Below are 17789 nucleotides of genomic sequence, written 5' to 3'. Positions count from 1 at the left end.
GGCGAGACCAGGAGCTGCGTGCCCTCCGCCCGCCCGCCGGGTGATGGTGGCCGCCCGGGCGCTGCTCTTCTGGGCACTGGTTTACAGCTACTGCGGAGTGTGCGCCTGCATCGCCGGGCTGCGGCTGCTCTGGAGCATCGGCCGGCGGCCGGGCGAGACCTTCCGCTGGGTGGTGCGGGAGAACCCCCCCTCCTGCCTCAACGACCCCTCCCTGGGCACCCACTGCTACGTCCGCATCAAGGTGAGGGCGCGGGCGGGGAGAGCGGGCCCTGCTGGGCGCGCAGGCAGCCACCCCCGCGCTGTGCATGGCACCCCTGCCCGCCTGCTCTGCTATGCGGGGTGCGCTGTGCATGGCACCCCTGCCCGCCTGCCCTGCTGTGCGGGGTGTGCTGTGCAGGGCACCCCTGCCCGCCTGCTCTGCTATGCGGGGTGCGCTGTGCATGGCACCCGTGCCCTGCTGTGCGGGGTGCGCTGTGCATGGCACCCCTGCCCGGCTGCCCTGCTGCGTGGGCTGCGCTGTGCATGGCACCCCTGCCTGCCCTGCTGCGTGGGCTGCGCTGTGCATGGCACCCCTGCCTGCCCTGCTGTACGGGGTGCGCTGTGCAGAGCACCCCTGCCTGCCCGGCTGTGCTGTGCGTGGGCTGCGCTGTGCATGTCAGCCCTGCCTGCCGTGCGTGCTCGCACAGCTGCGCGCATCCAGCGCCTGCCCGCACTGCCCGGGAAGCGGTGCCGTGCCCAGCCCGGCTGCGGGGCCTCAGGCCGGGAGGACGCGGCGCCCGGCCGGCCCGGGTGCGGAGCCCTGGGTGGGTGTTGAGGGGTTCGTCGGCCCCGGGTCTCCCGCAGTCCACCGCTCCCTGTACCGCCTCTGCTCTCTCTGGTATTTACTGTTTGCCCAGTTGCACCCGGGAGCTCGTTTCGTGCATCACTGTTTGAGAGAAAACGTAGAGTAAGAAGCTAATTGCTGACCTCAGGTTGTTCAGTTTAAGCCACCAAACAATTTCTGTACTTATCTCAGGTCTCTACCTGTGATTTACTCCTTTACCAAATGCTCTAAATGAAGTTGTATTAGCTAGGTTTCTTTTGCAGTTATAGGTGAGCAGAGAATGCACAGCAAGTTTTGTCAAGTGCTATTTTTCATAAAATAAGCACAAAGATATCTGTTCCCAGGGTTCTGTGCAGATGGTTTCATGCCAGGCAGTACTAATATAAATTACTGAGCCTCAGTTTGTCGTGATTTGCTTGTTTTCTTTTGCTAACATCATTAGGAGGCATGTGTGGGCTTTTTCACTCATATGACATGTTCTTTTTTCCTGTAGCACGAAGCAGTAAATGAACAGGCTGCTGGGGAAGTGAGAGGGGTATGACAGTAATAGAAGAGCATTTGGGGGCAAATCGAATCGCTGTCAATATCACAGTCGATCACTCATTTCAGGAAATAAGAAACTCTTGCTGTTGGATAACAGCAGGCTAATGGATTACTTTCCAAACACATACATCCTACAAATCCATTCAGATTTCAATAAAGCAAACAGTCAGTGTTAGAAAAGGTGGTAACATCCTATGTCTGTTCTGGGGGGTGGATAAAAGGGAACAGCAGCAACTGAAAAAGTCGAGGATGGGCTTAGTTTGGGCCATGTGATATTTAAACTGCTGCTGTACAAGTGACGATTGAATTTTCATGAGTAAAGGGGAGGTCCCAAGAGGACACTGACTGAAAGAAGCAACATGGAGGAGGGCTTACCCCCTACTCACCAAATGAGAAACTGTGGAAGGAGACTGAGAAAATTCTACATTTTAAAATATAAAAGGATCAAAGGCAGAGGGATCTGGAGAATTATACAGATGAGGTAATAGCCCCAAAATTTACTAGGAATTTACTTTTACCTCTAGGGACTTCAAGTTCGTTGGCATCCCAGAGGTGAAATACAGTGTGATTAGGGGCAAAACTGAGCAAAGTCCCTATTACATGCCGAGCAAGTATAAAAAAATCCAAATAGTTCTCTCTTCAGAGCCCCTTCAAGAATCAGAATGTAAGTTAATGGTTTTGTAGCTAGTTAGTGACTTACGAGTATCAGGATATCTCAGAGCATTTGAAACATCTTTGGCAAGAAAACCTTTTTTGTACGCTTTTGTGATCCTTGCCCTGGTATTAGCTCTTGATGTGCAGCAAAGGCATGGGTTTTTTCTTTCTTTTTTTGAAATAGCAGAGACAGTGCAGGCTTTGTAGGAGCTGTACAACCCTCCTTCCTGCAGTTTCTTTCACATGACTTCTAAACAGTATTTTTTGAGCTAACTCCCAACTTCTGTATCCACTTGTGCACAATTCAGTAAAACGTCTAGGTCACAATCACAGTTTATTTAAATTCTACTGGATTTGACCTTGAGTCAGTGTAAGCTTGTGTACATCCATTCAATTCAATAGCATTTCAGTGTTCAGCTTCTGCAGTAAGTAACTTGTCTGCTTGTAATTCTCATAAGACCCATTTTCTTAAAAGATGAATCAGAAAAAGTGACTATTGACAAGGCAGAAAGAAGATTATAACATTGAAGCTTAATTTTCTGAAGTGAGTCTGAAACCTAGGACAGTAAAAACTACTTGCTTTCTAGTTACTTAATTTTGATTGCTTTTGGTTGTTAAGAATCCACATGGTCTTTTATCGTGCCAGAATGCAATGTGATGGTTTTAAATAGTTGCATAATCTTACCAGCTAACTGAAAGATTGAAAGTGCATTTAAAGTATACTGCCTTTTAAAATCTTTCTGTAAAGCACATGACTGGTGTCTGTGTGAAAGCAATGTTCTTGCTTTGACAATAACCTGCATTTCCCAGTGGCTGTGCCAGGCAGTGCTCTGTCAGAAACGTTGGTGTGCTCAGGGCTGGACTGGCACACAGGCACACAGCCTGGCAAGTAGTAGAGATGCTCCTTCCTGGAAGAAGCTATGGTGTCCAGGGTGTGGGATACTCAGCACTGCCAGTGTGTAGCAGATACCTGATCTCAGAAGTGCAGAAGGCTTCAGCTTCAAAACTGATAATTTGATATTTTTAGGTGCAATATATTGTTTCTTAAAATATGGTCTGAAACCATCATCATTGTCAAATCCCAAAATAGCAGTTCTATGGAGCAATAAAAACACACTCCTTTTTCTCTTTTTTTTAAGGATTCAGGGTTACGATTCCACTATGTGGCTGCTGGAGAAAGGGGCAAACCACTCATGCTGCTGCTTCATGGCTTTCCAGAATTCTGGTAAAATTCACTTCACGATTTTCTATTATAAAAGAGACTGCATATGATACCCCAGGGTGAACATCTCTGCTTAAATATCCCGTGTGATCCCTTATATGTATTTATGAGCACTAACTAATGGCATGAAGTTTTAGTAGGCAATGAACCATTGAAATGTTTTTTTCAGCTGCAGCATCCACAAAAAAATTCCTTCAGACTAATACAAACCAACCATCTTTTTTGTACTGCCAATCCATTTTCCTTAGGTATGTATCCTTTCCTGCAAACTTTGTGAAGGAACTGCTAGTTTTGAACAAATTTTCTGTGTGGATAGTAACTTGTACTATATGGCTAAACTTATGAATTATAGCAGAGGGTGTTAAACTAAGGATCCATTATATGTTAAGTGTAATATGGATTGCTCCATTTATTAAAAATACTATACATTAATTTTTAACTGGGGGAGGGAAAGAACTGTGAGTTCTATAGGCTATTGTGCAGCCTAATTTCAGAATGCTACTCTGGGAAAAAGCTTCTATTATTAGTTCATCACGAGATGAATGATGAATCAAACCCAATCCTAAATGTTTGTTTATAACAATGAAAAGCAGTCATGTGTCCAATGATTTAATTAAATTGCTCAGGCTGTCATTGTCAGGTTTAACTAGTGAAGCGTGGCTTACAGAACCTGCATGGAAAAAACAGTAAGGGAATATGGGAAGTACAAATGCCAGGAATTCAGCAAGGTAAATGATCCTTTTCCTTTCCAAACTCAGCTAAGGGGCTAGAGGCCACTGTTGGAACTGTGATCTTTCAATCTGTACTCAGGTCATACCATGCTGAACTCATCCAGGTAGAAAAGAGGTCAGTTCTCTTCCCCTAGCAATTTCCCCTAGGTACTAACACCCTTCAGGGTGAAGGGGCAGAATCACATTTATGTTAAGTTAAATTTATGTTTAAGTTAAAGAAGTACATTGTTCTAATAATAAATTACTATCTAAAATTATTAAAGCTGTAAATTTTGATTGAAAGGACAGATGGGGCAGTGCATATTCTATTCAAACATTATGCATATCTTGCATAAAGCATATTCTAACACAGTCAGGCAGTGAGACCACAGCTGATTTCCCCTACAGGGGGAAGAGTATTGGCGAAATTAGCATTTCATATACATATTCTACTGAAATCAGGTATATTATTTTTAAAAAGCAGAAAGTCATTCTTACAGTTTAGAATATCGAGTCATGCTACAAGTGACAGCTAATATATTGTAAAGTCTGACCATTCAAAAGGGTGAATAAAAAACCTGTTGCATAGGTTACTGGGACCACCAATAGCATCGTTTTTCTATCGCTGTTTTTAAAAATAATACTACATGCTAATAGTCTGTAAACCAGTCACATTACCGATTCTCATGTTGGGTTGTTCATTCAATCAGTGAAGACTTTTTCGTTCAGGAATAGTGATTGTTCTGAGAGCACAAGGTAAAATAACCACAATTTAAGAGAGATGTAAAGCAGCATCAAATCTGTATTGTTTGTCTAGGAAAATAAAAAGGATATGATCCACAATTCCAGTTCTTAATTTTAGCAAATCCTCTGCTTTCAAATGTCTCAAGGTTATAAATGGGACAAATACAACCAGACAATAGACCACTAAGAGTGATAAAGAATGTCTGAAGATGAACAATCACTAAAGAATATCATGCACCAGAGCCAATAAGTGTTTTAGATGCATAAGAACTTGAAAACCAATATATTGTGGAAGGTCAATAATAAAATACTTTAAATTGGACATAATGTGTTGAGGCAGCTGAGTACTTGTAAGTTGTGTGTGAGCAGCTACATTTTATACAACTTGCCTTTTAGAAAGAATGTGATCAGAAAGTCTCAAAATAGATTCAACCTTATGAACATGGAGGCATTAATAACATTTCCAAATTCTGCTTGCAAAGCAGTTGCCCAATAGTTACATATCATATGGGGTAAAAGGGTTTCTTTGAATATAAAACCTACCCATTTGATAGGTCAGACATTTGGAGACTGATGGGCTGTTGTGAAAACAGAGGATGAGAATAGCTTGTAGACATTTTCTGAAAACAAAAATAGTTGATTTATTTATTTATGGGCCTGGTTCTTTCTTCTTACTGAAGTATATAGAATAGCTGCAACAGTTACCATGGCAAATTTAGCTTCCAAGTCATTATATAATGCCTTTAAAAAATTCATTCCTGGGGATCGCAGCTAAACCTTGTCTGAGCATTATATGGCACTGAAATGAAAATGTTCTGTTTCATTTATATGAATACAGATTCGTATGACTGAGTGTTCCTGTAACATTATTTAAGTTCAAAGTCCCTAACAGGCTGGAGACAAAGGTAAAGTGGAAGAGCCCATGGTCTGATATAGACACTGTTTGGATTAAGGTAGAATTCTGTGCATCACTCTTACAACCACCAATGATCCAAATGTTATATATCCTTTCTGTGAAACTGTTGAAACAAGCAGAAGTAAAAGCTAGATCCCAGCACAGAGAGATCATGTTTTTCATGTATCTTTCTATTACAATGTAAGATAAGGCCATGTCTGTCTTGGTACTGGCTATTCTGAAATAGATTTGGTTTCAATAACAGCTGAAGGGCAGGTAGTTCTTGCAGGGTAAGACCCACCATTTTATTTTTATTTTTGCTTCATAACACACATCTAGTCACTGCATACTGTTACAGAGTGAGGAATAGCCCAGGCCTTTGCCCGAGTTCTTGATTTTGTATGTCTTTTGATGTATGTAATGTTATGACTCTTTTCCATAGAAACACAAGGAAGAAATACGTTGTCTGGTAGCCACACATTGAGAGAGCTTGCTCAGCAACAGTTCTGGTACAGAGACACAGATGAAAGTGTACCCAGGATAAATCCTATAAACTTCACCAAGATCATTTGTTATTAGCTGAATTTCTTTCTTTGGTTTATTTAGTGTATGAATTATCTGACATTCTTTCTCTGAATAGAGTAAAAAAATGAACCACGCTTTAGGGCATGTGTCCCTGCTCCATCAAAACATGGTTGTGAGTAAGGGAGAAGAGAAAGCTTTTCAGACCTTACTTTTTGATGCTACTATGGCTCCAAGGATGAAACAGAATAATCCTCCCAGTGGTTTGGTTTATGTCTGCTTCCTTTGCAGCAAAGGGACTGTGCCAGACTCCAGGAATTGAAAAACCCTGGCTCTGGCCATGCCCCACTTCTGGCAGCTGCACTTTGTTATTGGGGAATTCAAGAAGGGAGCACAAAACTACTGCAGCCACAAAGGGTCATCAGCACAGCACAGAAAGGAAAAATAATCTAATTGCAAACAAAGCCATGCTAGTTTACCCTCAAATATTTGGGTGCAAAAGCATTGAGTACATTTTTGGTATCATACTGCTTGACCTTGTAACTTCAACTTTTTTTCCCCTTTGTTAGGTATTCTTGGCGCCATCAATTGCGGGAATTTAAAAGTGAATATCGAGTGGTGGCCCTGGATTTGAGAGGTTATGGAGAAACAGATGCTCCTCCTCACAAAGAAAATTACAAGTTAGATTGCCTGATAGCAGACATAAAGGATATTTTGGAATCTCTAGGTGCGTTAGTAGAAGAAAAACCTACTTGACTCATAAATGACTTGATTTTCTAGGAAAAAAACCCCATAAATATCTAGCATTGGGTTTTTTAAAAATATATACGCATTACAGAGGTGTATAGCTATAAATCTAAGGACACTAATATTTGTGGACTATTATAAATGAAAAAGGGTTGTTTTCTAATTACAATTTGTATGTCAGTATAAGCAATATGTAAAGATGATTTTTCTGTCATGAGTTTTTTAAAAAAATCGTATGTGCTGTAAAATCTAGCAGTACAAGTGTATGGTCTTTTTACCTAAGACGTCTTTCTTCCCAACCACTTGTACTTAGTGCATAATATTCTGAGTTAGAGTCTTAAAGCACTTGCAGATGAAAGAACTTATATCAGATGACATTCTTCTTGCACAAAGAAGACATAATAAATATTGTGGGCTATACAGAGATGATGAGAGTACATCTGCTGTATTTAAAAAAAAAAAAAGCCCTCCGAAAATACTACTGCACAATAGTCAGTTCTCAAGAGCCAAATCACTCTGTCTTACACAACAGTGAGAGCAGAAGGGAGAATGAGGGACATGCTGCTCTCTGTGGCAAATACAGTGTAAAGGTCTAGAGCTGAAGTGCAAAATTCACCCCTCCAGTTCAGTTTGAAGTGTCCCTGTTTGGGTGATAAATTGTAACCCCTGGTGAAGGATATTTCCCTTCCACACCAAGAGCAACGCAAGGGATTAGATTGTCATTCTCTGAATCATTTTAATTCCCTGGATACTCTAGCAATAGTAAAACAACTTACTTCATTTCATATGAAGAAATAATAAAGCAGTGATTCACGTTCTGAGATCTGAATTTAGGATTTGCTTTACTTGTGGTGTTTAAGTATTGGCAAAAGATTGGGCAGGCAGTCCTCACACAGTGTTGACACTTTCCAGCCTTTGCTGGTTGTGTTAATCTCCATGGTAATGCCATGGTTATGCTTGAGAAGTGCTCTCAGCATAATTCAATTTCAGAGGGATTTAAAATTTTTTGGAAAAAGCACTTCAGAGGCTTGTTATCTTTGTTTGTCCTAATCCCAAGTTAAATTCTTTTGGAGGACTCAATTATATCAAAAGTGCTCCAAAAGATTTCTATCCAAGAGGGTTTATAAGGTTCTTTGACAACTGTGTCCAAACTCATGTCAGAATTCTAAACATCTTGGCTTTTATATGTTTCATTTGTAGTCTGTGTGCTCAACATTCCAATCCTCGATGAGGAGGGTGATGATATGACACTATAGTATGTTTTCCAGCAGTGGTTAAAGAAGGAATAGTAAAGATTTCAAAACATTTGGTCACTATCCTGCCCATGCCCCTTCTATTCCTGCTAAAATAATACCATTTTTATTGATGAAAGAATAAGTATGTGAATGTCCAGAGCTTAAAAAATTGCCAACAACACAGCTTATGGAGAAAAGCTACGGGCCTCCTAAGTATATAAATGGGAGTGTATATACATGCTATATATATATCACTATTAAGTGTAATGCCCACTTTTTGCATCATGATGGCGTTGAGTGCTTAACCTCTGATATTCAGAGAAATTCATTAAGATTAATTTTGTTCTGGAGGTGCTCAGGAGATTGCTCAGTCTTTTTGTCTGCAGTTTCAAACTCCAAACTCCCTAAACATGGTAAGTGTACATGTGTTATAATGACTGCACATTGAAGTGTCTGTCTGACCCTGCATTGGCCAAGATGTCCAGGGTGGCCATCTGGATACTGAGTGACTTTAAGTTGACATGGAGGTAGTATAGGTAAAGTTTAATGAAGTCCAATTAAATAATTTTAAGTATTTGTAAATTTCTAAACTATAACAGTGCCCTATTTTTTCTGACCATTAGTAACGGAAGCAGTGCAGTATTAAAGTTACCTTAATAAATGTCCTGAACCAGCTATTTAGCCCAATAATGATTTTATTATATGTGATAATTTCTATGGATACTAATGCTTTTGAAGTAAAAGCATGTATCTGTGTTTATGTGGTAGGATATAACAAGTGTGTGTTGATTGGCCATGACTGGGGAGGAATGATCGCTTGGTTAGTGGCCATATGTTACCCTGAAATGGTGACTAAGCTGATTGTGGTTAATTTCCCTCATCCTTCTGTATTTACAGGTAAGTTTTACAGTAGCCTTTGTTAACCCAAAGTATCTGCATTTTGGTTATGATGGTGTTTACTTTGAGAACCAACAGCCTGCCCCTTTAGATGCTCAGTAGATGAGCTGCCAGTACTCTACGGCTCTCACTGTCTGGACTGTATTTTACGAAGCAGTAAGATATCGAGTATTTGACTTCTGGAAATAGATTTATTGTAGGAAGTGGGAATGCTTGCAAGAAAAGTTACCAATGTTTTTTTAATCCTTGAGGGTCCACAAACAATTTTCATACATATGAATCTGTTTTGTTTCACTTTATCAGGATAAAATTCCTGAAGAGGGGTGTATATTGTATTACACTTTGGTAAAGGCTGCACTGCATTATTAAATCTTCATAAACCTGCCTTTGTATAAATATTAATCAGACATTAGAATTAAATCCTGATTGAGGTGACAAGTGACAGTTTATGATCTGGTACAGTATTCATTGGAAGAAGACAGTCTTTCCAGACTACTTACTAGATGCTCAGGAATGTACTAGTACTGTGCTGAAACAAGAACTTGTTTCACAGTTTATTGTGTGATAGAGTTGAGTTTGTCTACAACTCAGAATTACAAAACATTTCATAGGAATTATATCAACATTCAGTAATGAAAATGAAAGTACTATGTCACTACTTTTAATTTTTTCAGTTGCTGGCTTTACCCTATCTCCATTTAAAAAGTTACCCCATTTCCCCAGAAATAGCTAAGAATATTCGGTGCAGCTTTAATTTTTATTTCAATTGAATGTAAATCTGACCTTACACCAGCATGGGATCAGAACCATCCACATTTGTTGTTCTCACAGTGTTCTTGGGCACTTTTCTAAGATACTAAAGAACATCTGCCAAGTAGTTAATCCACACTTACCCTTGGAGAGGTGTGTTCGCCACACAAGCAAGCAGGAGTTTTCACTGAGAGCAGGAGCAAGGCTGTAGAGAAGACAATTGTATTTTATTATAGTATTTGTTTGTATATTTGTTGAACTAAAAAATCTGTTCTGTAGCTTGATAAATTCTCCCTACATCAAATTTATTCTACTGTGGATTGAAAGAAAATACAGAGTTTATAAATAGTACAGAAAACTAATGTGATCAGTGCTGACAATGGTCCATCAGGAAAAATATAATGGGTATATAATATAATTTAAGAATGTATAAGATAGGAAAGTTTAGAAGATAGCTAACACTTCAATTTATGTTAGCTTAAAACTCATTTTTATTCACTGTCAGAATTAATATTTCAGAGATACGTCCTGTGTTGGGAATGCAGTTTTACATTCCTGAATTTGCACCTGTAAAGGATAATTTCTAGAATTCCTAGCACCTGCACACATTGTGTGCTTGCTTTGAGGGAGTTAGGTATTTGAATGTCCATGTTGGCTCTTGAAACTCATTGGAGACACAGATCTACAATTTTTAAAAAAGAGTCAGTGCAAACTTGTCATAGATAAAATTTTCTTTTGCTATATATGCTCCTATGTCTTTAAAGATGACTGTAAAAATCTTTTAAAAATGACTCTATGTAACCTTGATTACAGTTCTTGAAATTGCCAAGAAGGTGCTGTTAGAAAAATTCTATACTTCTATGAACAGGAGTGATGCAGTCTTTAGAATGTCAGTGGATCATCATCTACAGATTTATGTGCATCACATCATTGATGAGAGAAATACCTATTTATGCCTTTTACTCCATATCTGGGAAAAAATGCTTTGGACTAGCTACACAAATAGTTCTCTAGGTGAAAACCTACCATGCAATTAAACTCTCCAGTGTTGCTGTCCTCACCTAATCTCTGGCAAACTTTTGTTTTACTGGCTGTTTGTACTAACATTTGTAAAAGAAGTATGTTCTAATGGCGACATCATATATTTACTCCTGAAACAATAATCATCTTTTGTCACACAGCATACTTTAATGTAATATTTTTAAAACATTCCTTTAAGTTTAAAAAATAGTAATATTAATAGTGATTTTGTTTGAGCCATCAGTTTTCATTTTTAATTCATGGACATTTTTGTTTCAGAATACATTCTACGACATCCATCACAATTGATTAAATCTGGTTACTACTTCTTTTTCCAAATGCCATGGTTTCCTGAATTCATGTTTACACTAAATGATTTCAAGGTGAGCAAAATGAGTGCTCTTGTTTATATATGTAACTGTGAGTAATGGAAGAATTGCCACCTACATTGATCCCTTCTGATGTAGTTATAATTACTGAAAAAAATACAGAGCTTCCTGATTTTTCTTCTTAAGCTTTATATAAAGCAGGATACAAGTACTTAAGAGTCTCTGAGATTAACTCTTACTTCTGCATTTCTGGGGGGTGCTGAGGGACAGACTTTTAACCTCCAGCACTGCAGTGCATCATTCCACCTAGAGAGTCAGCTGGTTTTACTTGTGCCCATACCAGTGGGACATCATTGGTGCCTGGGGAATCCCTGCTGCCTTGTCTGAAGCTCCTGTGTGCAGTGGGACATCCTCTTATCTCTCAGCGTCTGCCACAGGGCAGGCAGTGTGGGAGTCCGGGCATCACATTCAGCCAGGTGGTTAATTCTGCCTGAGAAGCCGAGGCCAACACCTTGTATAACCTTAAATAGAATTACAAGCCGATAGAAGAGGACAAAGCAGCTGCAGGATACACCCTCCTACACACCAACAGCCCCCATGCACAGCTCCCAGTGCTGCACACACAGGGCACAGCCAGCTGGGAGGTCATGAATCATCCTCCCTCCTGCCCTGTCACCTGCTGGGGTCCATCCCAAAAAAAAAAGTATGTGCCTGCACTTGCCTTGCCTGTCACAGGTGGCAGGTGAGGATGCAGTAACTTGGTAATACTGGTATTTCTCTATACTTGATAATTCTGAAATAAGTTATACTCAAGATGTTTACCTTGTGCTTTACACGTAGCTCTCTAAAAACCCATTTGAACCATTCATTATACTTTGAACATAAATAGATTTATAAATATGCATAAACTGATTTTAGAAAGATGTGTCCTGTTGAAGGAGAGAAATCACATTTTCTAGCTATCTGACATAATAGCTTTTTCTTCTTGCTTTTATAGGTTCTGAAAAGTTTATTTACCAGCCAGGCCACTGGAATTGGAAGGAAAGGCTGCAGATTAACTGCAGAAGATATTGAAGCTTATCTCTATGTCTTTTCACAACCTGGAGCATTAACAGGACCCATTAACCATTACAGAACTATTTTCAGGTCAGTATAATATTCCCAAACGAAGGAAAATACTCTAGAGAGTCCCCTGGAGCTCAAAAGTGTTACTGCGGCTCCTCTCCTGCCGCGGAAACAGAGAGGGAAAACCCCAGGTGTGTTCCTGAAGCCAGGAATGGGCTTCACTAGGTCGGCCACAGGCCCGGTACAGCAGTGAGAGGCCAGGTGTGTTCTGTGAGGTGTCCACACAAAATGGCAGAACAAGCAGAGTGCACATAAGGAAAATCTTTGTTTCAAAATCTAGTAAAGCAAAGACCCTTCCTCATGCACAGCCCCTGTGGCAATCCCAAAAATCCACCTCTAAATAATACTTTAAAAATTAACATCAGTTAATTGTTTGCATTACAATTCATACTAAGTTATGATAATATCTATCAAGAGCTTATTGTTACGTAATACTATTAGATGACCTGGCATCCAAGTATGTTACCCTCACTTGTAACTTTACAAAACCGTATCTGACGCAATTTTATTGTGTTTCAGCTATTCATGTTTTTCAGAAAGGTGGGAGAGGTTTTTTTATAACTAATACTAACACTAACCTAACTTGGTTTGGGTTTGGGGTTTTTTTGTTCCTTTATTGGTCTTAGCAGACTCACTTCATAGAGTAAAACAGAGATAGCATCATAATAGGAAATATTTTTGCAAGATGAATATTTATTTTCTCAAACAGTTTTCTAATGGTTTTAACCTTCCTGAAAGGAGTTGGCTTGGCCTTAGAGACTGACACCCATTTTTAATCTACCAAAAACAGGGCCAGAAGGTCTTAACTCTGCATGTATTCTACTTATAGCACTAACTTGAAGGACTGTATCAAGAAGAGTGGCATTGAACTTGTTTTTCCTTTACTGTCTCCAGTCTTCAGCAGTGATAAATGTCCTGCATGCTTCTCTAACACAAGACCAGCTTCCCAATATCCTTTAAAATGACAATTCCCTTCTTTCCCTAAACTCAGGCAGTAGATATTTGAAGTCGATTACCTTTCCATTTTCCATGGTCCAAATTTACTGCCACTTCTATTGTTCTTTCTGTGCCATCCGTGCTGTCACTATCAGGAGAGCAATCAGCAGGGAAAGTACTGTGAGGAAAGCAGGGATCTGAGCTAGGATCTGATCTGTCTTGTACAAGCTGAGACAGAACTGGAAGAAGAAAGCAGAAAGCTAACCCCAAGCATGGCTGACAATGGGGAATAAATGAGATGGCTGTGCTGGTAACAGTACAGTGATTTAAAGCTATGCAGAGAGCAGTCAATGACATCAGCTGGGATGTCCAAGGGTGCCGGGGCTGCGTGGCTGCCCAGCGGCTCCCTGGCGCTGCAGCTGCTCGGGGCAGGGCTAATGAGGTGCTGCAGAGGCGTGAGCGCCCCGAGCCCTGCTCGTTCCATTGGCCACAGCACCTCGCATCACTGCGTGTGCACATTAGCCAGATGCTCCTCTGACAGCAGCAGTGATGTGTCTGTGATAGCTGAATTGCTCTGGGAGTGACATGAGACAAATGAAAGAGTTGTGAATGTTTAAACTATTGTGTCAGGCCTTTTCAGACTCAAAAAGAAAGCGTAGTATCAGTTATAAGTCAGAAAGTATCTTCACAGCTGTTAATTTCTCTGTGTGTTTTGTGTGTTTGTTTGTGCCTTGTTTGCTTTATCCTTCTAATGAAAGTACACCTGTACTGAATTCAGAGAACCTTGTTTATGTGCTATCAGCCCCAGTGCAGCAGGCTTTGGGCTGGAAAGAAAAGATCAGTCATTCAATTCTTCCCACCAGTTCTGATGGTCACACCTTATGGGATGGGAATTGTGAAATGTGAAAACTGGATTGCAGTTTTTCCTTTCTCTCATCTAAGTCATTAAGGAGCACTTGGATGCTAATGACTTGTATTCACCATAACTCCCAGTGAGCTGATACTGGTGACCTACATGTTAAAGGTTTCCAACGCATTACTATCCACTTGGAGTTTCATTCTTCAGAGCCTGATTTTTCTGGAATGTTATTTCCAAAGAGATGACTGAAATAACCTACTTCCATCCATCACCAACACATCTTTTCCTACATAGCACATTGGTCATTGCCATCACTATACATTAAATACAAACACTTTGAGAAAAAATCCATAAAGTTTTTCTATCATGCTGGGTTAGGAAAGATAGGTAAGAAGCTGGAACTTGAATTTCTTCTGATACGCTGTTTGTTTAGAAATGGGATCAGTTCTCTTATAACAGTTCAGAAGTACTTCGCTGTTTACAGAGAAGCTGTATAACAATGCTGTATGAATGTCTGAGTGTTTTTCAAAAACTTCAATAATGGAACTTCCCTTTCTAAATGTGAAATCTGTGCATTAATCATTATTAAAGGTGATTTCTAGAAATTTCAGGCATGATATCATTTCCTCTATTCCAGACTGAACAGAAATAAAGTGTAGTTCACAGGCAATGAAAAGTGACCAAAAAAGCCTGTAAAAAGCCTGATAGAGTTTACTTAAGTGAGGCTACAAATCTTGCAAGGCACAAAACAGTAAACTCTACAGTAGTGAAAACACACACGTTAATAGTGAGAGATCCAAGATACTGGATTAAAAGATAAAGAGATTAGTCTAAATGCACTGAATCAGATCACCAGATTATCAGTTTTTTAAATTGGTACTACGAATAAGATGTGGTTCAGTGGGTGACATCAGGTTGTTTGCAAAATGAGATTTGAATCCACTGGTAAAAAAGGCCATTTCAAGAATTTTTGTAATTCCTCAATCAAAATGAAATTATTATCTAAAGTGATCTTTTATTAACATTTATTGACTTCTCATGTAAGTAGAGAGGCAGAATGTCTTCAGTCTCGATTTCTTTGTCTTATTTTAAACTAAGACGTCATCTGCTTTGTCTTCCCTTTTTACAGAGCAGAGTCTCTTAACTAACTGCTAAGTTTAAAACTAGTACTTACATATATCATAAGAGTTTATTCAGGAAATCTTTTTTATACATTACTGGTTTAAAACAATCCTGTTTTTGCATTAATATAATAAAGATTTGTATCTGATCAGATGGAATCTGTTTTGAATTGTCATAGCTAGTCTGTCACTGTATGTGGCTAAAAGTAAGTAATTCAAGCTTAGATAAATATTTTAGCATCTTCGAAATGTGCTGGAATAAATTCTGATGGGTTAATGCTGAAAAGTCTTTCATTCTAGATCCTTGTATCTTTCATAATGTCTGTAGTATGAGGTAATATTTATAAAATACTCAATTTTAAATAATTGTATTAAGAAAAAATAATTAATTTTTACTGAAAGTTTAAGTAGGTCATTTTGGTAGAACTTGGAGTCACAGTGGTTTTTTGGTATTGTAGAAGATACCGTGGAACCTAGAAAGTTTACAATGAGATTCACTGCATTGATTTCAAAAGCTGTGTTGACTGAAATGTCTTGGTGATTTTTTTATTAAAATAAGACCTAACTAAGTGTGTTTTATTTTCAAAGCTGCCTACCTCTGCAGCACCATGAAGTCATCATGCCAACCCTGCTGTTATGGGGAGAAAGAGATGCATTTATGGAAGTTGAGATGGCAGAAATTACAAGGATTTATGTTAAAAATCATTTCAGATTAACTATTTTGTCAGAAGCCAGTCATTGGCTCCAGCAGGATCAACCTGATATAGTGAACAAGTTGATATGGACCTTTCTTAAGGAAGAGATAAAAAGAGAATGACTGTTTGTACATGTTTTAAGGGGTCTAAATAAAAGCTCTTCAGATTTAAAACCTAATTGTTATCAGGGCCATATTTCCAGCCTGCCTTCTATTTTGAGCTCTGTTAGAGAAAAGTGTTTTCATTGTACTGTACATTTGGACACTAATCGTACTAAAAGAAGTGAGTATGAGAATATATGATACCAACATTGGTTTTACCTGTATACTTGTATTTTGCACATAAAAACACCTGCCTTAAAATACATATGTATTTGTACAGAAAGAAAATCATAGACAGTTGCTTGGTTTTGTTTTCTCCCTTGCTTTACAGTTTTAATGTGTGGTGCCTTTTACAAATTTATAATGAAAAAATAGAGTGGTGCCATGCTGAAGAAAGTCACAAGTTTTCATTCTAGATTTGCCTGAATTTTTTTAATGTATTTTACCATTAAACAGTAATTAACTCTTTTTATCTATATTTTAGCATACTGAATGATTGAAAATTTTCTGGGTACGTTTCTAGTCTTCAAGTGAATAATGATCCGTATCTTGTTGTATTGTTGAATGCAGCTGCTATGTGCAATGTGTTTTTCTTTCTTGACTAAAAAATGGGAAACCTGTACACTCCACATGTCTGAACAAGAACAATGGAAAATTAAGATATAACGTATCAAATCCACCTCTGTCTAATAAAATGCAACTTACACGACTCCCTTTACTTCATCTCACTTCCTATGGAGAGATTTCTTGCTGAAGCTAAGAACTGGGTTTGAATAGCTGAAGTGTCTGATCCGGTATTCATCCTGGACACTCATTCTATGATTGTTGTAGTTTCTAGAAAATAATGCCTCATTGCTGGCATTATCCTTTCTATGTCAGCAGCTACTGTTCTTGTCTCCAAGAACTGCTGCCAAGTTCCTGTGTTTATTGGAGGAAGAGACAGTGTTTATAGACACAAAGGGTAGAATTAACTTGCGTGTGATGGCAGAAAACTGTGTGCTAACTACAAAGAGAAAAGAAGCAAAAATACGAGACCACAGAATAGGTGAATCACCTGTCTGTCAGGTTTCCAAAGCCTCCGTGTCCACCTGCAAGATAAGCACAGTGCCCTGGAATCAAAGATGAACGAGAACCCATTGGGGGAGGCATCAGGGCCAGGTAAGCCTGAACCAACTGTCCGCACCAGAGCAGGACAGAGCTGAAAGATACTGGGAGTCCCAACACATCCCACACTGCCGTGTGTGTCGTCTCTTTTGAGCCACTGTGTCCCACACAGGTACTTGGTGCAGTCCCTGCTCAGTGTAACCCTCGCAGGGAAGGACCAAGCGGTGCTGTCTGCCCAGGGTTAGCTCGTGGCTGGAGACCTGCTCTCGTCCCCTTCTCCAAATCCCAAAAGAGTCTCCTCAGGATCATGACAACGGTGTTGCACTTGCCTCTTTCCATCCACCACTGGGACCTGCCTTTCAAGCATCTTTCCCTGAATACTTTCAGTACTTTATCAGCTAAAATGGTTATGTGCTTCTCTTACTTACACTATGAAGCTGGAAATGTTCTCCCTTGTCTCAGAAGGTGGCATAGAGAGACTCCTATCAACTGTGTAGCGGTTTTGCTTTGGCTCGACAGCCAGTGCTGGGGAGCTCGGATTTTCCTGCAGCACCGGCGGCTGGAAGCTGTGGCCCGCCCTCCTTCCTTCCCTGCGGCCCCAGCGGAAGGAGCGCCCGTCGAAGCCCGGGCCCTGCACACGAGGGCGCTGCGCTCCGCGGGGCGCGGCGGGAACGGCCCGCGGCGGGAACGGCCCGCGGCGGGGCGGGGCGAGGAAAACCAGAGACCCGCAGCACGGCCCCGTCCCGGCGGCACCCGG

At 40.2% G+C, this 17789-nt stretch overlaps 1 protein-coding gene across 3 annotated transcripts in view; it reads left to right on the top strand.

The window, feature by feature from the left end:
* EPHX4 (epoxide hydrolase 4) overlaps window positions 1-16637 on the top strand; it is a 17394-nt gene extending 757 nt beyond the window's left edge. The window contains exons 2-8 of one of the 3 annotated variants that reach the window (XM_042030232.1): window positions 3160-3245; window positions 3412-3490; window positions 6683-6840; window positions 8864-8992; window positions 11042-11145; window positions 12089-12237; window positions 15721-16637. In XM_042030232.1, coding sequence (XP_041886166.1) covers window positions 3182-3245; window positions 3412-3490; window positions 6683-6840; window positions 8864-8992; window positions 11042-11145; window positions 12089-12237; window positions 15721-15949 — 912 coding nt within the window. In that variant the 5' untranslated portion in view covers window positions 3160-3181 and the 3' untranslated portion in view covers window positions 15950-16637. Of the gene's footprint in view, window positions 1-6; window positions 242-3159; window positions 3246-3411; window positions 3491-6682; window positions 6841-8863; window positions 8993-11041; window positions 11146-12088; window positions 12238-13045; window positions 14837-15720 lie in introns of those variants that run through there. The other 2 variants (XM_042030230.1, XM_042030231.1) reach the window with 2 other exon arrangements.
* The last annotated feature ends 1152 nt before the right edge of the window (window positions 16638-17789 follow it).

The sequence above is a fragment of the Corvus kubaryi genome, unplaced genomic scaffold, assembly GCF_017639235.1.
Source record: "Corvus kubaryi isolate FWS band 111438036 unplaced genomic scaffold, C.kubaryi_AGA036_p1.0 37334, whole genome shotgun sequence".
Classification (NCBI taxonomy): Eukaryota; Metazoa; Chordata; class Aves; order Passeriformes; family Corvidae; genus Corvus; species Corvus kubaryi.
Note: the sequence above shows the minus strand (reverse complement) of the source record. Positions and strands in the feature narration are given on the sequence as shown.